The sequence below is a fragment of the Pelodiscus sinensis genome, chromosome 18, assembly GCF_049634645.1.
Source record: "Pelodiscus sinensis isolate JC-2024 chromosome 18, ASM4963464v1, whole genome shotgun sequence".
Classification (NCBI taxonomy): Eukaryota; Metazoa; Chordata; order Testudines; family Trionychidae; genus Pelodiscus; species Pelodiscus sinensis.
Window position 1 is genome coordinate 31,711,560 of NC_134728.1, and position 15,470 is coordinate 31,727,029.

General features: G+C 47.7%; 1 protein-coding gene and 1 long non-coding RNA gene across 8 annotated transcripts in view; one reads left to right on the forward strand and one right to left on the reverse strand.

Moving 5' to 3' along the window:
- The window catches only part of MMP24 (matrix metallopeptidase 24), a 114,583-nt gene that overhangs the window by 15,891 nt on the left and 83,222 nt on the right, over positions 1-15,470 (reverse strand). For all 7 annotated transcript variants that reach the window (XM_075901451.1, XM_075901449.1, XM_075901450.1 and 4 more), the window contains one exon: positions 867-1,081. In XM_075901451.1, the coding sequence (XP_075757566.1) occupies positions 867-1,081 (215 nt within the window). The remainder of the gene's footprint in view (positions 1-866; positions 1,082-15,470) is intronic.
- LOC142818873 (uncharacterized) lies at positions 8,839-14,651 on the forward strand. Its single transcript, XR_012896573.1, has 3 exons — positions 8,839-9,659; positions 10,250-10,397; positions 14,437-14,651. It is a non-coding gene; the product is annotated as an uncharacterized LOC142818873 (long non-coding RNA).

Here is a 15,470-nt window from a genome sequence, read left to right on the forward strand (position 1 = left end):
GATGATAGACAAGATCACAAAGAAAAAACAGTTTCTTGCCATTTTAACCAGAAAGGACACTCTCTCAATGACTTAACCACCTGCATTCTGCTACAAAGACCTTTTACATCTGCACTTGAAAGGGAATCCTCTGAACTGTCATTCATGTTAAAATTCGACACTCTCCGGGAAGGAATGAACAAACACTCAAACTATTTTACCCATTACCAAGATAGCTTCCCCAATTATCACCTCTAATACCATTAGCTCACAGACATCCCACTCTGCCCACCTCTAATATCATCAATTCACAGACACTTACCTTCCTTCCTTTCCCCCTCCCCCCCCGCATCCCCCTCCTGTTCTGAAATGTGACACAATTACTTTTTTGTGAAGGATACTGATAACGCTGAAGGGGAAACTAAATGGTAAATATCACAAATATCACTTTTTCTTTATGCCCATCTCTTTAGGCACCATGCCAAGTATTACTAATTTTTTTCTATCAGAGGGGTAGCCATGTTAGTCTGAATCTGCAAAAGTGGCAAGGAGACCTGTGGCACCTTATAAACTAACTGAAGTGTAGGAGCATAAGCTTTCGTGGGCAAAGACCCACTTTGTCAGATGCATGCATCTGACAAAGTGGGTCTTTGCCCTCGAAAGCTTATGCTCCTACACTTCAGTTAATTTTTTTCTGATATGCTAAAACTTTCCTTTCAAAATTCTCACTCACTTATTATATGTCAGCTACAGACAACAGAGCTGTTTTCAGCAGCACAAAGTGGTACCATAAAATAGCTAATAATTTACAATTATTTATGCAAATGATTCTTTTTCAGGCTAGAAAGCTTAAAAATATATCATTGGTGAGACAGCATTCTCAGTACCTTGAAAACAAACATTTCTCCTCTAAACAGAGCCACAGTGTTAAAGTTGCCATCACATATGTTGGGTTTCATGCCTGGTGTTGATGGCCTGTCACCTAGAGGAGGTCTGGGGGGTCTTGGCTGTCTCTCATGCTTCCTCTCCGAAGGGGAATGGATCCTGCGCACAGGAAGCGTTGGTAAAGGTCTGGTGGGCTCCAGTGGCTCAGCAGGTGGACCTAAAAGAAAGAAAAGAAAACTGTTTAGCCAAGTGAACAGTGACAAGGCCTGATTTTAGTCCTAGGCCATTTGCTCAATTATTCCTGCCCAGGAATTCCCCAGAAATCTCTCCCTCATCTCTTAGAGCAAGTCTAGGCTAGAAGAGCAGCACTGGCACAGCTGCTGGAGTGTGTCTGGGGGAAGGCCTACGGGAGAGTGCCCTGCGATGGGCAGTGACTGCAGCTCTGCACGAGGGGGAAGCCATGTCAGCGAGCGAGTCTCCAGCTGACAAACCGCCCCCGGAAACAGCACCAGGGTATGTGAGTTTCATGCCTTGAGCAATACCCGTTCCATCAGTGGCAGTGTGGCCTTGCCTAGCACACTGCAGAGAAGCAGCAGTTGCCAGCCACAGGAGACTTGCACCCAACTTGAACTGGAGGCTCGGTGCTTTTGGTATGAACAGCGAGCAAAGAGTCAGAGCTACTGATGCCATAATGAGAATGGAAAGGGCGACTGTGCTGGCGTGTCTGTTCACAGATGCGAGGGATCGGGGAGATAAGCAAGAAGGGAGCAAGTAGCAACACCAACACCTCCAGGGTGAGAGGCATTAGCTGTGTAACAGCCACACAGAAGCAGAACAAGCTTTAAGAAACCTCCCCTGACCCCACCCCCACTTTGGACACTGTGGGCAGTGGGCCCACGCAACACCCCCCAGGAATGAGCAGTAATTGCCCAGAGGCGCACGCCAGAAAGGGGCAGGCTCGGGAGCCCACCCGCAAAGTAGCTCAGCAGCCCTTGGTAGACAGAGACTGGGCACACTGCAGGCGGCTCCTTCCCAGGGAGGAAACCTGCCTTTATAGGGAAGGGCTGTCATTTCCAACTGCAGAAAACCACCTTCCCTGAGGTCCTGCCCATGCTCGCTCCATCCCCCTCCTCTGCATGCGCTCTCCTCTTGCTCATTTTCACAGCCAGGCCCACGCAGACACCAGCCGGTGGGAGCTGCCTGCTTTAAGAGGCAGTGTTTGCAGTGTGGCCACTGGACTGGGACAGGAGTCCTAATGCTCCCATTTTCTGACACTCGGGTTTAAAAACAGACTCTTAGCACTGAGGAATTCATTATAGCTTGTTAATGTTAAGAAGGTGAGGACGCCTAAAACTGCTGCACAAACTGACTCCTCTCTGTTTTTCCATAGGCTAACCCGCAGATTTCCTAGTGGCGTTTCAATGTTTTGCACCTCTCCAAGATTTGTCCTAAAGCAGGTTGAGAGGAAACCTGTTAGAATTCCACACACCGCGGGACCACCTGTCTGCCCTGCAATGCCCAACAATCATGCCATGGGTTGTGGACTGTAAATCAATGAGCTATTTGGGTAGGAGAGTGTCACAAGTAAACCACTGGGGGTGCCCTTTAAAATACATTTTCTACTGTAATTTTATGATTTAGAATATAAAGGGTCTGAGAGGGTTCCCACAGCCAGAAACTAGCTCTTCTGCTTCAAGAGTATCGGCCCTAGGGAAGCAAGGCATTCCCTGGTGCCAGCCCATTTTGCTGCCTGTGGCATTGGCGCTATCAGACCATATGAGCCACTCACTTTTTGCAGACCCCGGCAGGCACCCAACAGTGCAAAGTGCCAGGCTTTGTGCACAGTGGTGTCTGTGCCCTGCTGACTGGGCAGAGTGAGGTGACCACCCCAGGCCAAGCACACTGCCCCGTGGATACATGACATGTATACCACAACCACAGTAGCCTGCATGGAGGGACTGGCCTGCTCAGCCCCACCCCTAGCAGCTGCTGCTGGGTGTGTGGGCGGGTGTGTCTACACAGCAACTCTACCGAGTAGCAGATGCTATATTAGGCTATGGGCCATTGAGCGCTTGACCTGAGTGAGTTGCATGTTGGCCACGAAAGCAAGGATTTCACTCATGAGCAGGCAAGATCTGTTCTTGCAAAACAACTTGGTTTGTGTCCATGGGAAATTCCTGTGCTGAGGAATCAGCAGATAAGGGAATAACATTGATGATGTTGTCATGACAATGTATGTCACAGCTGTGGACAAAAATGGGATGAAAACAAACATCTTGGATTATAGTGGTCTGTCTGGAATTGTGGGTGAAAGGCCCAGCAAAAAACCATAGAACCCGAGGACCAAGCACCATCTAGACCAAGGTGGGCAATGAAATGGTGGCAGTTCGCCAGGGTTAGGTACTTGTGTGTCGCCCCCACTATATTTACCTGCAACTCTGCAGCTGTGGGCGATTGCAGATCCCATTGGCCGCAAATCCCCATTCCCAGCTAAGAGGAGCTGCAGGAAGTGATTCAGTCCAGAGCTCCGCTCCCCACAGCTCCCACTGGCAGGGAATGGCGATCCGCAGCTGACAGGTTGCCTGTACCTGTAGATGGCCAACCAGGAGCTAACCCTGGAGAACTGGATCTGGCCCACGGGCCGGTATTTGCCCACCCTTGATCTAGAATCTAGATCATCCCTGACAAGTATTTGTCCAAACTGCTCGTAAATATCTCCAGGGATGGAGATTCCACAACCTCCCTGGGCAACTTATTCCAGTGTTTGACCACCCTGACAGTTAGGAAGCTTTTCCTAGTGTCCAACCTAAACCTCCCTTGCGGCAATTTAGGCCCATTGCTTCTTGTCCCATCATGAGAGGTTAAGGGGAACAATTTTTCTCCCTCCTCTTTGTAACACCTTTTGAGGTACTGCAGTTCCCATTCTACAGATTTGACTGGAATGTCTAAAGGTGAAAAGGTCCCTGCTTGGCTGCATACTGGCTGGAGTCTCTGACTAGCTCCTCTTTGCAGTTTTGCTCCAAGGCCACATAGAGTTTGTCTGCAATGCAATCAGCCAGCTGCTGCTGGCCCATGCCGGCTAGGTCAGGTTAGGGGCTGTTTAACCATGGTTCAGGATCTGTCTGCAGCATGAGCTCTGGAATCCCCCACCTCGCAGGTCTGGTCTTTCATTGGTAGATTTTTCCAGTGGACCAATCACCTTCCCTGTTCAAAAATCTGTGACTTGGTTCTGACTTTATTTTGTATGGCTTCATCTTCCAGCCACTTCTTTTGCCGTTATCCTCTAGATTAAAGAGAACTTTAGTACCTAGTATTTTCTCCCCATGAACATACTTAGACTCTGGAATCAAATACATTTTCTTATTTTCTTAATTTTCTTTTTGATAAGCTAAACAAATTGAACTCTTTAAAGAACTCTCACTGTGAAGCTTTTTCTCCTTCAATAATTCATGTGGCTTTTTTCTCCACTAGAACTGGAGTTGTCTGTCTCCTCTGACCCCTAAATGCTTTTCAGAATCACTGCTTCCCCCTTCTGGAAGATATGGCCTGCATTCATTGCTCCTAGATGTGCAATTCTGCAGTTAGCTGTATTAAAATGTATGTTGTTTGAAGTGGTCCAATTTACAAAGAGAACCCAATTTGACTGCCCTGTCCCCATTATTATCTTCCACTCTGCCACTCTTTGTCCCATTTAAATGTTTTATCAGCAGTGATTTTATATTTACTTCCAGAACATTGATGAAAATACTGCATTTCACTGTACCTGATCCCTGAGGAATCCCAGCAGAAACACCACCACCATTGAATGATGATTCTTCTTTGACTGTTACTTTTCTGAGATTTATCAGATAGCCAATTCAGAATCCATTTAGCATGAACTTTATTGATATTGAAAAGAGCTAATTTTAATCAGAATGTTGTGATACAAAGTGAAATGTTTTACAAAAGTCTAAATAGATTACTTTGTTGCAGTTATTGTAATTTATCAATTGAATTTCATATCAAATTTTTCATTATTTTGCTTGGGATTGAGGTCAGGCTAACTGGCCTGGTTATCCCACTTGCCTATTTTGAATATCGGCACTGTGACAGAATACACCCCTGTATTCACACCCTACACGCTACAGTCATGATTATTTGAAAACTCATAATTTGTTGATTAGTATCATCCTGAAAGAATATGTGCAGCAACATTGCAAATGAAGTTTTAAGATTTCACTATGTGTTGTTATTAACACATGTTCCAAACAGAGGAATGTGTGCTCTGTTCAATATGAATTTAGGCAGCAAACAGCGTTATCAAGCAGGAAAGAAAACAAAGGATGCTCAAACCAATGAGATTGCTTGGCTCCTGTGCCGCTGCAGCTAACAGAGCTGAGTGGGAGTTTGTGTGGGAGTTTGTAAAGGGAGTTTGGATTGTGGGACTTGTTTGGGGTTTGTTTTTGCTGTGGAGGGGGTGTTTTGGTCTGTTTTTGTGTTCACTAGACTAATAGGATTTTGGTGAGAAAGTAGATAAAACTCAGAGGCATTAGTGGCCATGGCCCAAGTAGTAGAGAACACAAGGAGGATGATTGGATGTGGTAGCTGCGGTATGTACATGATTCTGGAGGGGGTACCTGAAAGGAGTTTTGTTTGCATGAAGTGCCGCCTGATAGAGCTGATGGAAGAAAAGATCCGAGGACTGGAGATGCAGGTGAAAACTCTGGTCGAGTTTAGAAGGGGGTTTGAGCAGATGATGGGGCAAAGGCATGACGTGGCTGAAGGGGAAGGCTTAGATATGCAGATGGAAGCAGGATCAAGGGCCTCAGAGGGGGGACTGCTGGGCAAAGAAAATGGACAGTGGAAGCATGTGACTCAGAGAACCAGGCAGAGGAAAAGATGGGCCAGTGAAGGAAAAATAGAGCTCAAGAACAGGTATGTGGAGCTGGAGAATGAAGAAGGGGTACAGCAGGTAGATAATGAAGATGGAAGGGTGAGGAAGAAGAGAAGAGTGGCTAGTCCCATAGATAAAGGGGAAGACTTAATGGAGACAACACCAATAATGAGAATTAGGAGGATACAGGATGGGTTAAAGAGGATTACAAGGGAAAATAGGAATGGCAAGGACTTGCAGCCAGAGGAAGCTAGAGATAGACCAGAGAATTGCACTGTCACTAGGAAAAGGCAGGTCTATGTGATTAGGGACTCCTTATTGAGAATAATAGATAGGCCTGTAACCAGAGCTGATCCAGAGAATAGAAGGGTGTGCTGTCTGCCAGGTGCTAAGATACAAGATGTGGAACTGAGGTTGAAGAGAATTATTAAGGGAGCAGGAAGGAATCCATTGATCATCCTTCATGTAGGAACAAATGATACGTCTAGATTCTCGCTGGAACGAATTAAGGGAGACTATGCTAGGCTGGGAAGGATGCTCAAGGAAATTGAGGCTCAGGCGATCTTTAGTGGGATTCTGCCTGTTCCTAGAGAAGGGCAACTAAGATGTGACAGGATTATGATGATCAATAGATGGCTTAGGCAGTGGTGCTATAAGGAGGGCTTTGGGATGTATGGTCACTGGGAGGCATTTATGGACAGAGGACTGTTCTCTAGAGATGGACTTCACCTAAGTAGGGAGGGAAATAGACTTCTAGGATGGAGGCTGGCTCAACTGATTAAGAGAGCTTTAAACTAGGAATTTGGGGGAGACGGTTGGGAGATGTCCAGGTAATCTCTATGCCAGATTTTAACACTGAGAGGGAGGAAAACCAAGTAAGAAAGGATATAGCTGGGGGTAGGAGAATGAACATGAGGAAGGGTGGGGTGGATACTAGTCTAATAGGTCATATTGGAGGTATAATGTCCATGCCAAATTGGGTAAAGAATGTGAATGAGGCCAAACAGCAAAAATTAAGATGTTTGTACACCAATGCGAGGAGCCTAGGTAACAAAAAGGAGGAACTAGAGCTATTGATCCAGGAAGTGAAACCAGATATTATAGGAATAACAGAAACATGGTGGAATACTAGGCATGACTGGAGTACAGGTATTGAAGGGTATGTGCTGTTTAGGGTAAAGGTGGTGGAGTCGCATTGTATATCAAAGATGAGGTAGACTGTAAAGAAATAAAAAATGATGGAATGGAGAAGACAGAGTATGTTTGGGCAAAAATAACATTGGGAAAGAAAACTATCAGATCTTCCCCTGGGATAGTGCCTGGGGTGTGTTATAGACCACCAGGCTCCAATTTGGATATGGATAGAGACCTCTTTAATGTTTTTAATGAAGTAAATACTCATGGAAACTGCGTAATCATGGGAGATTTCAACTTTCCAGATATAGACTGGAGAACAAGTGCTAGAAATAATAACAGGGCTCAGATTTTCCTAGATGCGATAGCTGATGAATTCCTTCATCAAGTAGTTGCTGAACCAACAAGGGGGGATGCTATTTTAGATTTGGTTTTGGTGAGTAGCGAGGACCTCATAGATGAAATGGTTGTAGGGGACAACCTTGGCTCAAGTGATCATGAGCTAATTCAGTTCAAATTAAATGGAAGGATAAACAAAAATAAATCTGAGACTAGGGTTTTTTATTTCAAAAGGGCTAACTTTAATAAATTAAGGAAATTAGTAGGGAAGTTGATTGGACTAAAGAAATTATGGATCTTGAAGTGGAGGAGGCCTGGAATTATTTTAAGTTAAAGTTGCAGAAGCTGTCAGAAGCCTGTATCCCAAGAAAAGGGAAAAAATGTATAGACAGGTGTGTTAGACCAAGCTGGATGAGCAAGCATCTCAGAGAGGTGATTAAGAAAAAGCAGAAAGCATATAAGGAGTGGAAGATGGGAGGGATCAGTAAAGAAGCTACCTTATTGAGGTTAGAGCATGTAGGGACAAAGTGAGAAAGGCTAAAAGTCAGGCAGAGTTGGACCTTGCAAACGGAATTAAAACCAATAGTAAAAGGTTTTATAGCCATATAAATAGGGAAAAAACAAAAAAAGAAGAAGTAGGACCGCTAATTACTAAGGATGGAGTGGAGGTTAAGGATAATCTAGGAATGGCCCAATATTTAAACAAATACTTTGCTTCAGTCTTTAATGAGGCTAATGAAGAGTGTAGGGATAATGATAACATAACAAATGGGACTAAAGATATGGAGGTAGATATTACCATATCCGAGGTAAAAGCCAAACTTGAACAGCTTAATGGGAGTAAATCAGGGGGGCCAGATAATCTTCATCCAAGAATATTAAAGGAACTGGCACATGAACTTGCAAGTCCATTAGCAAAATTTTTTAATAAATCTCTAAACTCAGAGGTTGTACCGTTTGACTGGAGAATTGCTAATATAGTTCCTATTTTTAAGAAAGGGAAAAAAAGTGACCAGGGTAACTATAGGCCTGTTAGTTTGACATCTGTAGTATGTAAGATCCTGGAAAACATTTTGAAGGAGAAAGTAGTTAGAGAGATTGAAGCTAATGGCAATTGGGACAAATTACAACATGGTTTTACAAAAGGTAGATCGTGCCAAACCAACCTGATCGCCTCTTTTGAGAAAGTAACGGATTTTTTAGATAAAGGAAATGCAGTGGATCTTATCTACCTCGACTTTAGTAAGGCATTTGATATAGTACCACATGAGGAATTATTGGTTAAATTGGAAAAGATAGGGATTAATATGAAAGTTGAGAGGTGGATAAGCAACTGGTTAAAGGGGAGACTACAGCGGGTCATACTGAAAGGTGAACTGTCAGGTTGGAGGAAGGTTACTAGCGGAGTTCCTCAGAGATCAGTTTTGGGGCCAATTTTATTTAATCTTTGTATCGCTGACCTTGGCACCAAAAGTGGAAGTGTCCTGATAAAATTTGTGGATGACACAAAGTTGGGAGCTATTGCCAATTCAGAAAAGGATCGGGATATCATACAGGAAGATCTGGATGATCTTGTAAATTGGAGTGATATCAACAGGATGAAATTTAATAGTGAGAAGAAAGAGTTACTCACCTTGTGCAGTAACGGTTGTTCTTCGAGATGTGTCCCCGTGGGTGCTCCACTCTGGGTGCTGGTGCGTCCTCGCGCCGGCGACCGGAGACTTTTCTAGCTGTTTCTGCCGCGGCGCGCAGGCGCCGTGGCGCCCTCTAGTGTTGTTCGACTGAAGGGCGCCTGCGCGCGCGCGGCTCCTCCGTTCCTTCTCTACCCACCAGAGCATCAGGCTCCAAGCAGGGGAAGGAGGGAGGGTAGTGGAGCACCCACGGGGACACATCTCGAAGAACAACCGTTACTGCACAAGGTGAGTAACTCTTTCTTCTCCTTCGAGTGGTCCCCGTGGGTGCTCCACTCTGGGTGACTACACAGCAGTTGTCGGCTCGCGGAGGTGGGTTTGGAGCCGTGTGGTAGTAACTGTAGACAGCACTGCTTGCCCAACCGCCATAGAAGATGCTATCGAGGTGGAGAGAGCATAGTGTTGTGCAAAGGAATGGTCGGATGACCAGGTAGCGGCGTTGCAAATGTCTTGTAATGGTACATTATGGAGAAAAGCGGTCGTGGCAGCCACTGCTCTAGTGGAATGAGCTGTGATAAGTCCAGGTAAATCTTTGTTATATAAAGTATAAGAGGTCTTGATGCAGGATGTAATCCATTTAGAGATTCTTTGAGATGAGACTGCTTGTCCCTTAGATCTGTCCGCGTATGAGATGAAGAGTCTAGGCGAGGCCCGCCATGGTCTCGTGCGATCTATGTAAAACGCCAAAGCTCGGCGGACGTCGAGAGTGTGCCACACGGCGTGGGACGGTTCAGTGTGTGGTTTAGGAAAAAATGCAGGTAAGTGTATGGGTTCATTCACGTGGAAGGGAGAGAGTACTTTGGGTAGGAACTTAGGGTGGGGTCTAAGTACCACCCTGTCCTGTAAAAACACGGTATATGGGGGGTCAGCCATCAGAGCTGCAAGCTCACTCACCCTCCTACTGGAGGTGATGGCGACTAGGAAAGCCACCTTCATCGACAAATGAGAGAATGAGCAGGTTGCTATCGGCTCGAACGGGGGTTTTGTGAGGCTTTTGAGGACATGGTTGAGGTCCCAAATGGGGACTGGCGGACGAACCGGAGGAAAGGTGTTCTGCAGGCCTTTGAAGAAGCGCTTGGTTATTGGGTCAGCGAGGAAAGAAGAGCTTGGAGGGTGATGGTGGAAAGCTGCTATGGCTGCGGCATGGACCTTAATAGTACTAAGTGCTAGACCGGAATGTTTCAGAGAGAGTAAGTAGTCCAATAAGTCATGTATTGGAGCAAGGTGTGGTGGGTCTGCATGAGTCTGAGCGTACCATAGGGAAAAGCGCGTCCACTTGTAGCGGTAGGTCTTCCTAGTAGAGCGTCTGCGACTATTAATTAATATGTGTCTTACTTGTTCTGAGCAGGCAGTTTCGGCATCATGGAGCCATGAAGGAGCCAAGCGTGGAGCTTCAGTCTGGTGATGTCCGGGTGAAGGGTTTGACCGTGATCTTGTGAGAGGAGGTCGCAGCGTGGAGGGAAGGGATACGGTTCTGCTATCATCATTTTGAGGAGGTAAGGATACCATGTTCGTCTGGGCCAAGCAGGTGCCACCAAAATCACGCGTGCCTGACTCAATCTGATCTTGTCTAGGACTCTGTGCAGAAGTGGGAGGGGAGGAAAGGCGTAGAGGAGGGAGGCGTTCCATGCGATGGAAAGGGCGTCTCCGAGGGAATTCCTGCCCAGGGCTCCCCTGGAGCAGTAGAGGTGGCACTTGCGATTGTACTTTGTAGCGAAAAGGTCCACTTCTGGATGGCCCCAAAGACGGAAGATCGGTGTGAGGGCGCGTTTGTCGATCTCCCACTCGTGCTGGTCCATGAATGTGCGACTTAAGGTGTCTGCTGTGACATTGAGTATTCCGGGAAGGTATACTGCAGAGGGGGTGACCCCATGGGATAGGCACCAGGTCCAAAATTTGGTGGCTTCCGAGCATAGAGAAGGGGAGCGAGCGCCACCCTGACGGTTGATGTAATACATGCATGTGGTATTGTCCGTCATAATGGTGATGGTCTTGTGAGCTATGTGCTGAGTGAAATGCTGGCATGCGTATCTGACTGCCCGTAGCTCGAGAATGTTGATGTGGAGTGCTTGCTCTACGAATGACCATTTGCCTTGGGCTGTGATGGTTCCCAGATGAGCCCCCCATCCCATGAGTGATGCGTCTGTTATGAGTGTTAGAGTAGACGCTGGACGTTGAAAGGGGACACCGTGTAGCATGTTTCGAGGGGTTGTCCACCAGAGCATGGAATTGACAACGCGAGGTGGGATCGCAACATGCTTGCTCATTTGGTCTCTGAAAGGTTTGTATACCGTAGCGAGCCAGGACTGAAGGGGCCTCATGTGGAGTCTGGCGAGATTGACGACGTAAGTCGTAGAGGCCATGTGCCCTAGGATTTTGAGGCAATGGCGGATCGTGACAGTAGGCGCCGCCTGTGTTGCTCTGACAAGGTCGCATATCGTTGCGAACCTGTGATCGGGAAGAGTGGCCCTTGCTGTGATTGTATCGAGGAGGGCGCCTATGAATTCCAGTTTCTGTGTGGGACGCAAAGTGGATTTTGCGTAATTTATGTGGAACCCGAGACTGAGTAGGAGGTCTATTGTGGTGTCTGTCATGGCCTTTGCTTCTTGGAAAGACGCAGCTTTTATGAGGCAATCGTCCAGGTATGGAAATATTATGATGCCTTGGCGTCGGAGAAAGGCCATTACGACTGATAGGGTCTTGGAGAATACCCTGGGAGCCGTAGAAAGGCCAAACGGGAGTACTCTGTATTGGTAATGTTGGGTACCCACTATAAATCGTAGAAAGCGTCTGTGAGCAGGATGAATTGTAATATGGAAGTACGCGTCTTGAAGGTCGAGAGCCGAAAGCCAATCGTGTTGGTCGAGAGAGGGAATGATAGTTGAAAGGGTAACCATCTTGAAACGGTGGTACGCGATGTATTTGTTGAGGCGCCTGAGATCTAAAATGGGACGCCAGCCTCCTGTCTTCTTCTGGGTTAGGAAGTACGTCGAGTAGAATCCCCGGCCGCGGAATTGTGTTGGTACGTGTTCTACTGCGCCCAGTTGAATGAGGCGTGAGACTTCCTGTAGGAGTGCGGTTTCGTGAGAGGGGTCCCTGAAAGAGGGAAGGGTAGGAGGGTGGTTGGGCGGGGTAGAGGTAAAGGGGATGACGTAGCCAGACTGGACTAGATTCAAAACCCACTTGTCCGAGGTAATGAGGGACCATTGGTGGAAAAAGGCTCGGAGGGGGTAGTGAAATTGTAGGGTAGCTATCGGGAGGGTCGACGGATTGGCCTCCTGGCTCTCGACCAGGCCTTCAAACCTGCTGCTTGCCAGCCGGGGGGTGAGGTGTGGCATGTTGCTGTTGACGCTGAGGTCTACGGCGAAGTGGTCTTTGTTTACGGAAATCGTATTTGGGCTGTTGACGGAATGGTTCCCTGGGCCGTTGGTAAGGCTGATATCTATTCCTTCTAAAAGGAGGAGTGTACATTCCTAGAGTTCTAAGGGTTGTACGGGAGTCCTTCATAGAATGTAGCACCTCATCAGTCTTGGATGCAAATAAATTGGTGCGATCAAAGGGTAAATCCTCGACCTTTTGTTGAAGGTCCCTAGGGACACCAGAAGGTTGTAGCCATGACATTCGGCGTAGGACTATTGCGGAGGCTGTAATTCGAGCCGCAGTGTCTGCCACGTCCATGGCTGACTGTAAAGCTGTGCGTGAAATGGCCAGGCCCTCCTGCATAATGCTACGGAGGGTTGGGCGTTTATGCTCCGGGAGATGTTGAAGAAGGTCCTGGAGCTTCGCGTAATTGGCATTATCATAGTCTGCCAGCATAGCGGTATAATTGGCCGCTCTAAGGAGTAGTGTGGAAGAAGAATAGACCTTTCGGCCCATAATGTCCACCTTTTTGTGATCCCTGTCTTGTGGGGTTGATCTTAAATTAGGCTGTTTACCCTTGTGTCGGACCGAATCTACTACCAGGGAGTTAGGGGGTGGATGGGTGAACAGAAAGTCCATATCCTTGGGAGCGATAAAATATTTGCGGTCTACTCTCTTGTTTGTTGGTGTAATGGACGCTGGCGTTTGCCAAATGTTGTTGGCTGGGTCCATAATAGCCTCATCCATCGGGATGGCGATTCTGGTAGCTGTTGGGGGTTGAAGTGAGCGGAGAAGTCGATATTGTTTGACCTGGACCTCCTGAAGATCTTTTTCTTGAGCTAGTGCAACTCGTTTAAAGAGCTCTTGAAACTTTTTAGTGTCATCTCCCGACGGTGGGGCATCAGTGGTGACCGCTTCGTCTGGGGAGGAAGAGGAGTTATGCATCGGAGATCTGGTCTCGCCGTCAGAAAGTGAATCATGGCCATCTGAAGGAGCAGGAGAGTTTGGCTCTGTAGCTGATGTGGTAGCAGGAGGAGAGGCTGGAGGTGGCCTAGAGACTGTAGATGAGGGTCGGTGGTGAGACCTCTTTGGGTGTGGACTCCACGGTTGCCATTGTGTGGCGTATGGTGGTGGTGGATATGGATATTGGTGTGGATACCATTGGTGCGGGGGGGGAGGGTATGCGTACTGAACCGCAGGCATTTGCCAGGATGGAAGTCTTTGAGACGGGCTGGAATGTTGTGACGAGAATCTGCTTCTAGGTTCGGTTCCGATGCCACTAGCTGAAGAATGGTGTGATCTGGTAGAATGGATGGAGGAAGTCGGGGATGGCGGTGCCGACGAGGTGTGACTCCGCACCGGGGATCGGTACCGACTTCGGCTGTGAGAGGGTGCCGAGCGGTGCGGTTTCGGCGGTGATGTCGGTGCCGACGTACCTCTCTGCACCGAGGTTTTAGTGGATAGGCTTTCGGTGCGGGCTTTCTTCGGTGCAGGGCCCGGTGCCGTTAGGTGTTGTTTCGGTACCGAGCGCTCCATAGACGGTGCCGTCGGAGCCGATGACGGCTTAGGTGCCGAGGCGGCCGGTGCCGTTGCCTTTTGATTCGGCTCAGAATGAGCTCTCTTATGCGGTGCCTGCGTCTTAGACCGCGGCGTACCGGAGGTTCCCGGCATGTCCACAGTGCTCACCGGCGATCCTGAGGACATAGCTGAGGCCGGAGGGAGAGCAGATTTTGGTGTCGCCGAGGAAGAATGGGTAGGAGGCTGATCTTTCTCCATACCCTTAGCTTGCTGAGGCGAGTCGTCTGAGGAGGGACGGAGCGACTTCTCGTATAAGAGAGTCGTGAGTCTGTTGGCTCTGTCACGTCGCGCTCTGGCTGTTAGCTTAGAGCAGTGCTGGCACTTCTGCGTCTGGTGTGCCTCCCCCAGACACTTAATGCACGCAGAGTGTCCGTCGGACGCCGGCATGGCGTCCCGACATGATTCGCAGCGCTTAAAGCCCGGCGAGCCGGGCATGAAGGGCTGGGGAACAAGCGGCGAACCGCAACGGGGGAAAAACTTTTTTTTTTTTTTTTTTTTTTTTTTTTTAGTTTAACTGGTTAGGGGGGGTCTAAGAACTTGGATAATGAGGAAAGAGGGGGGTAAAAACGATAATTTTTAACTGTTTTCCTCTGACAGATTTGGCAGAGAGAGAGCTCCGTCTGCTGCCGAGGACGGTAGAGAAGGAACTGAGGAGCCGCGCGCGCGCAGGCGCCCTTCAGTCGAACAACACTAGAGGGCGCCACGGCGCCTGCGCGCCGCGGCAGAAACAGCTAGAAAAGTCTCCGGTCGCCGGCGCGAGGACGCACCAGCACCCAGAGTGGAGCACCCACGGGGACCACTCGAAGGAGAAGTGTAAGGTTATGCATTTAGGGATTAATAACAAGAACTTTAGTTATAAGCTGGGGACACATCAGTTGGAAGTAACAGAGGAGAAGGACCTCGGAGTCCTGGTTGATTATAGAATGACTATGAGCCACCATTGTGACATGGCCGTGAAAAAGGCTAATACAGTCTTGGGATGTGTTAGGCGAGGTATTTCCAGTAGGGATAAGGAGGTGTTAGTGCCATTATACAAGGCATTGGTGAGACCCCATTTGGAATACTGTGTGCAGTTCTGGTCTCCCATGTTTAAGAAGGATGAATTCAAACTGGAAGAGGTACAAAGAAGGGCCACTAGGATGATCCGAGGAATGGAAAAACCTGTCTTATGAAAGGAGACTCAAGGAGCTTGGCTTGTTTACCTTAACCAAAAGAAGGCTGGGGGGGGGGGGGGCGGGGGGGACATGATTGCACTCTTTAAATATATTAGAGGGATAAATACCAGGGAGGGAGAGGAATTATTTAAGTTTAATACCAATGTGGACACAAGAACAAATGGATATAAGCTGGCTAGTAGGAAGTTTAGACTTGAGATTAGACAAAGGTTTCTAACCATTAGAGGAGTGAGGTTCTGGAACGGCCTTCCAAGTGAAGTAGTGGGGGCAAAAGATCTATCTGGTTTCAAGATTAAACTAGATGGGTTTATGAAGGGGATGGTTTGATGAGATAACATGATTTTGGTAACTAATTGACCATTCATTATTAGAGGGAAATAGGTCAATGGAGGGATGATCGAGTTACTGAAGAGAACTTTCTGGGTGTCTGGCTGATGAGTCTTGCCCACATACTCA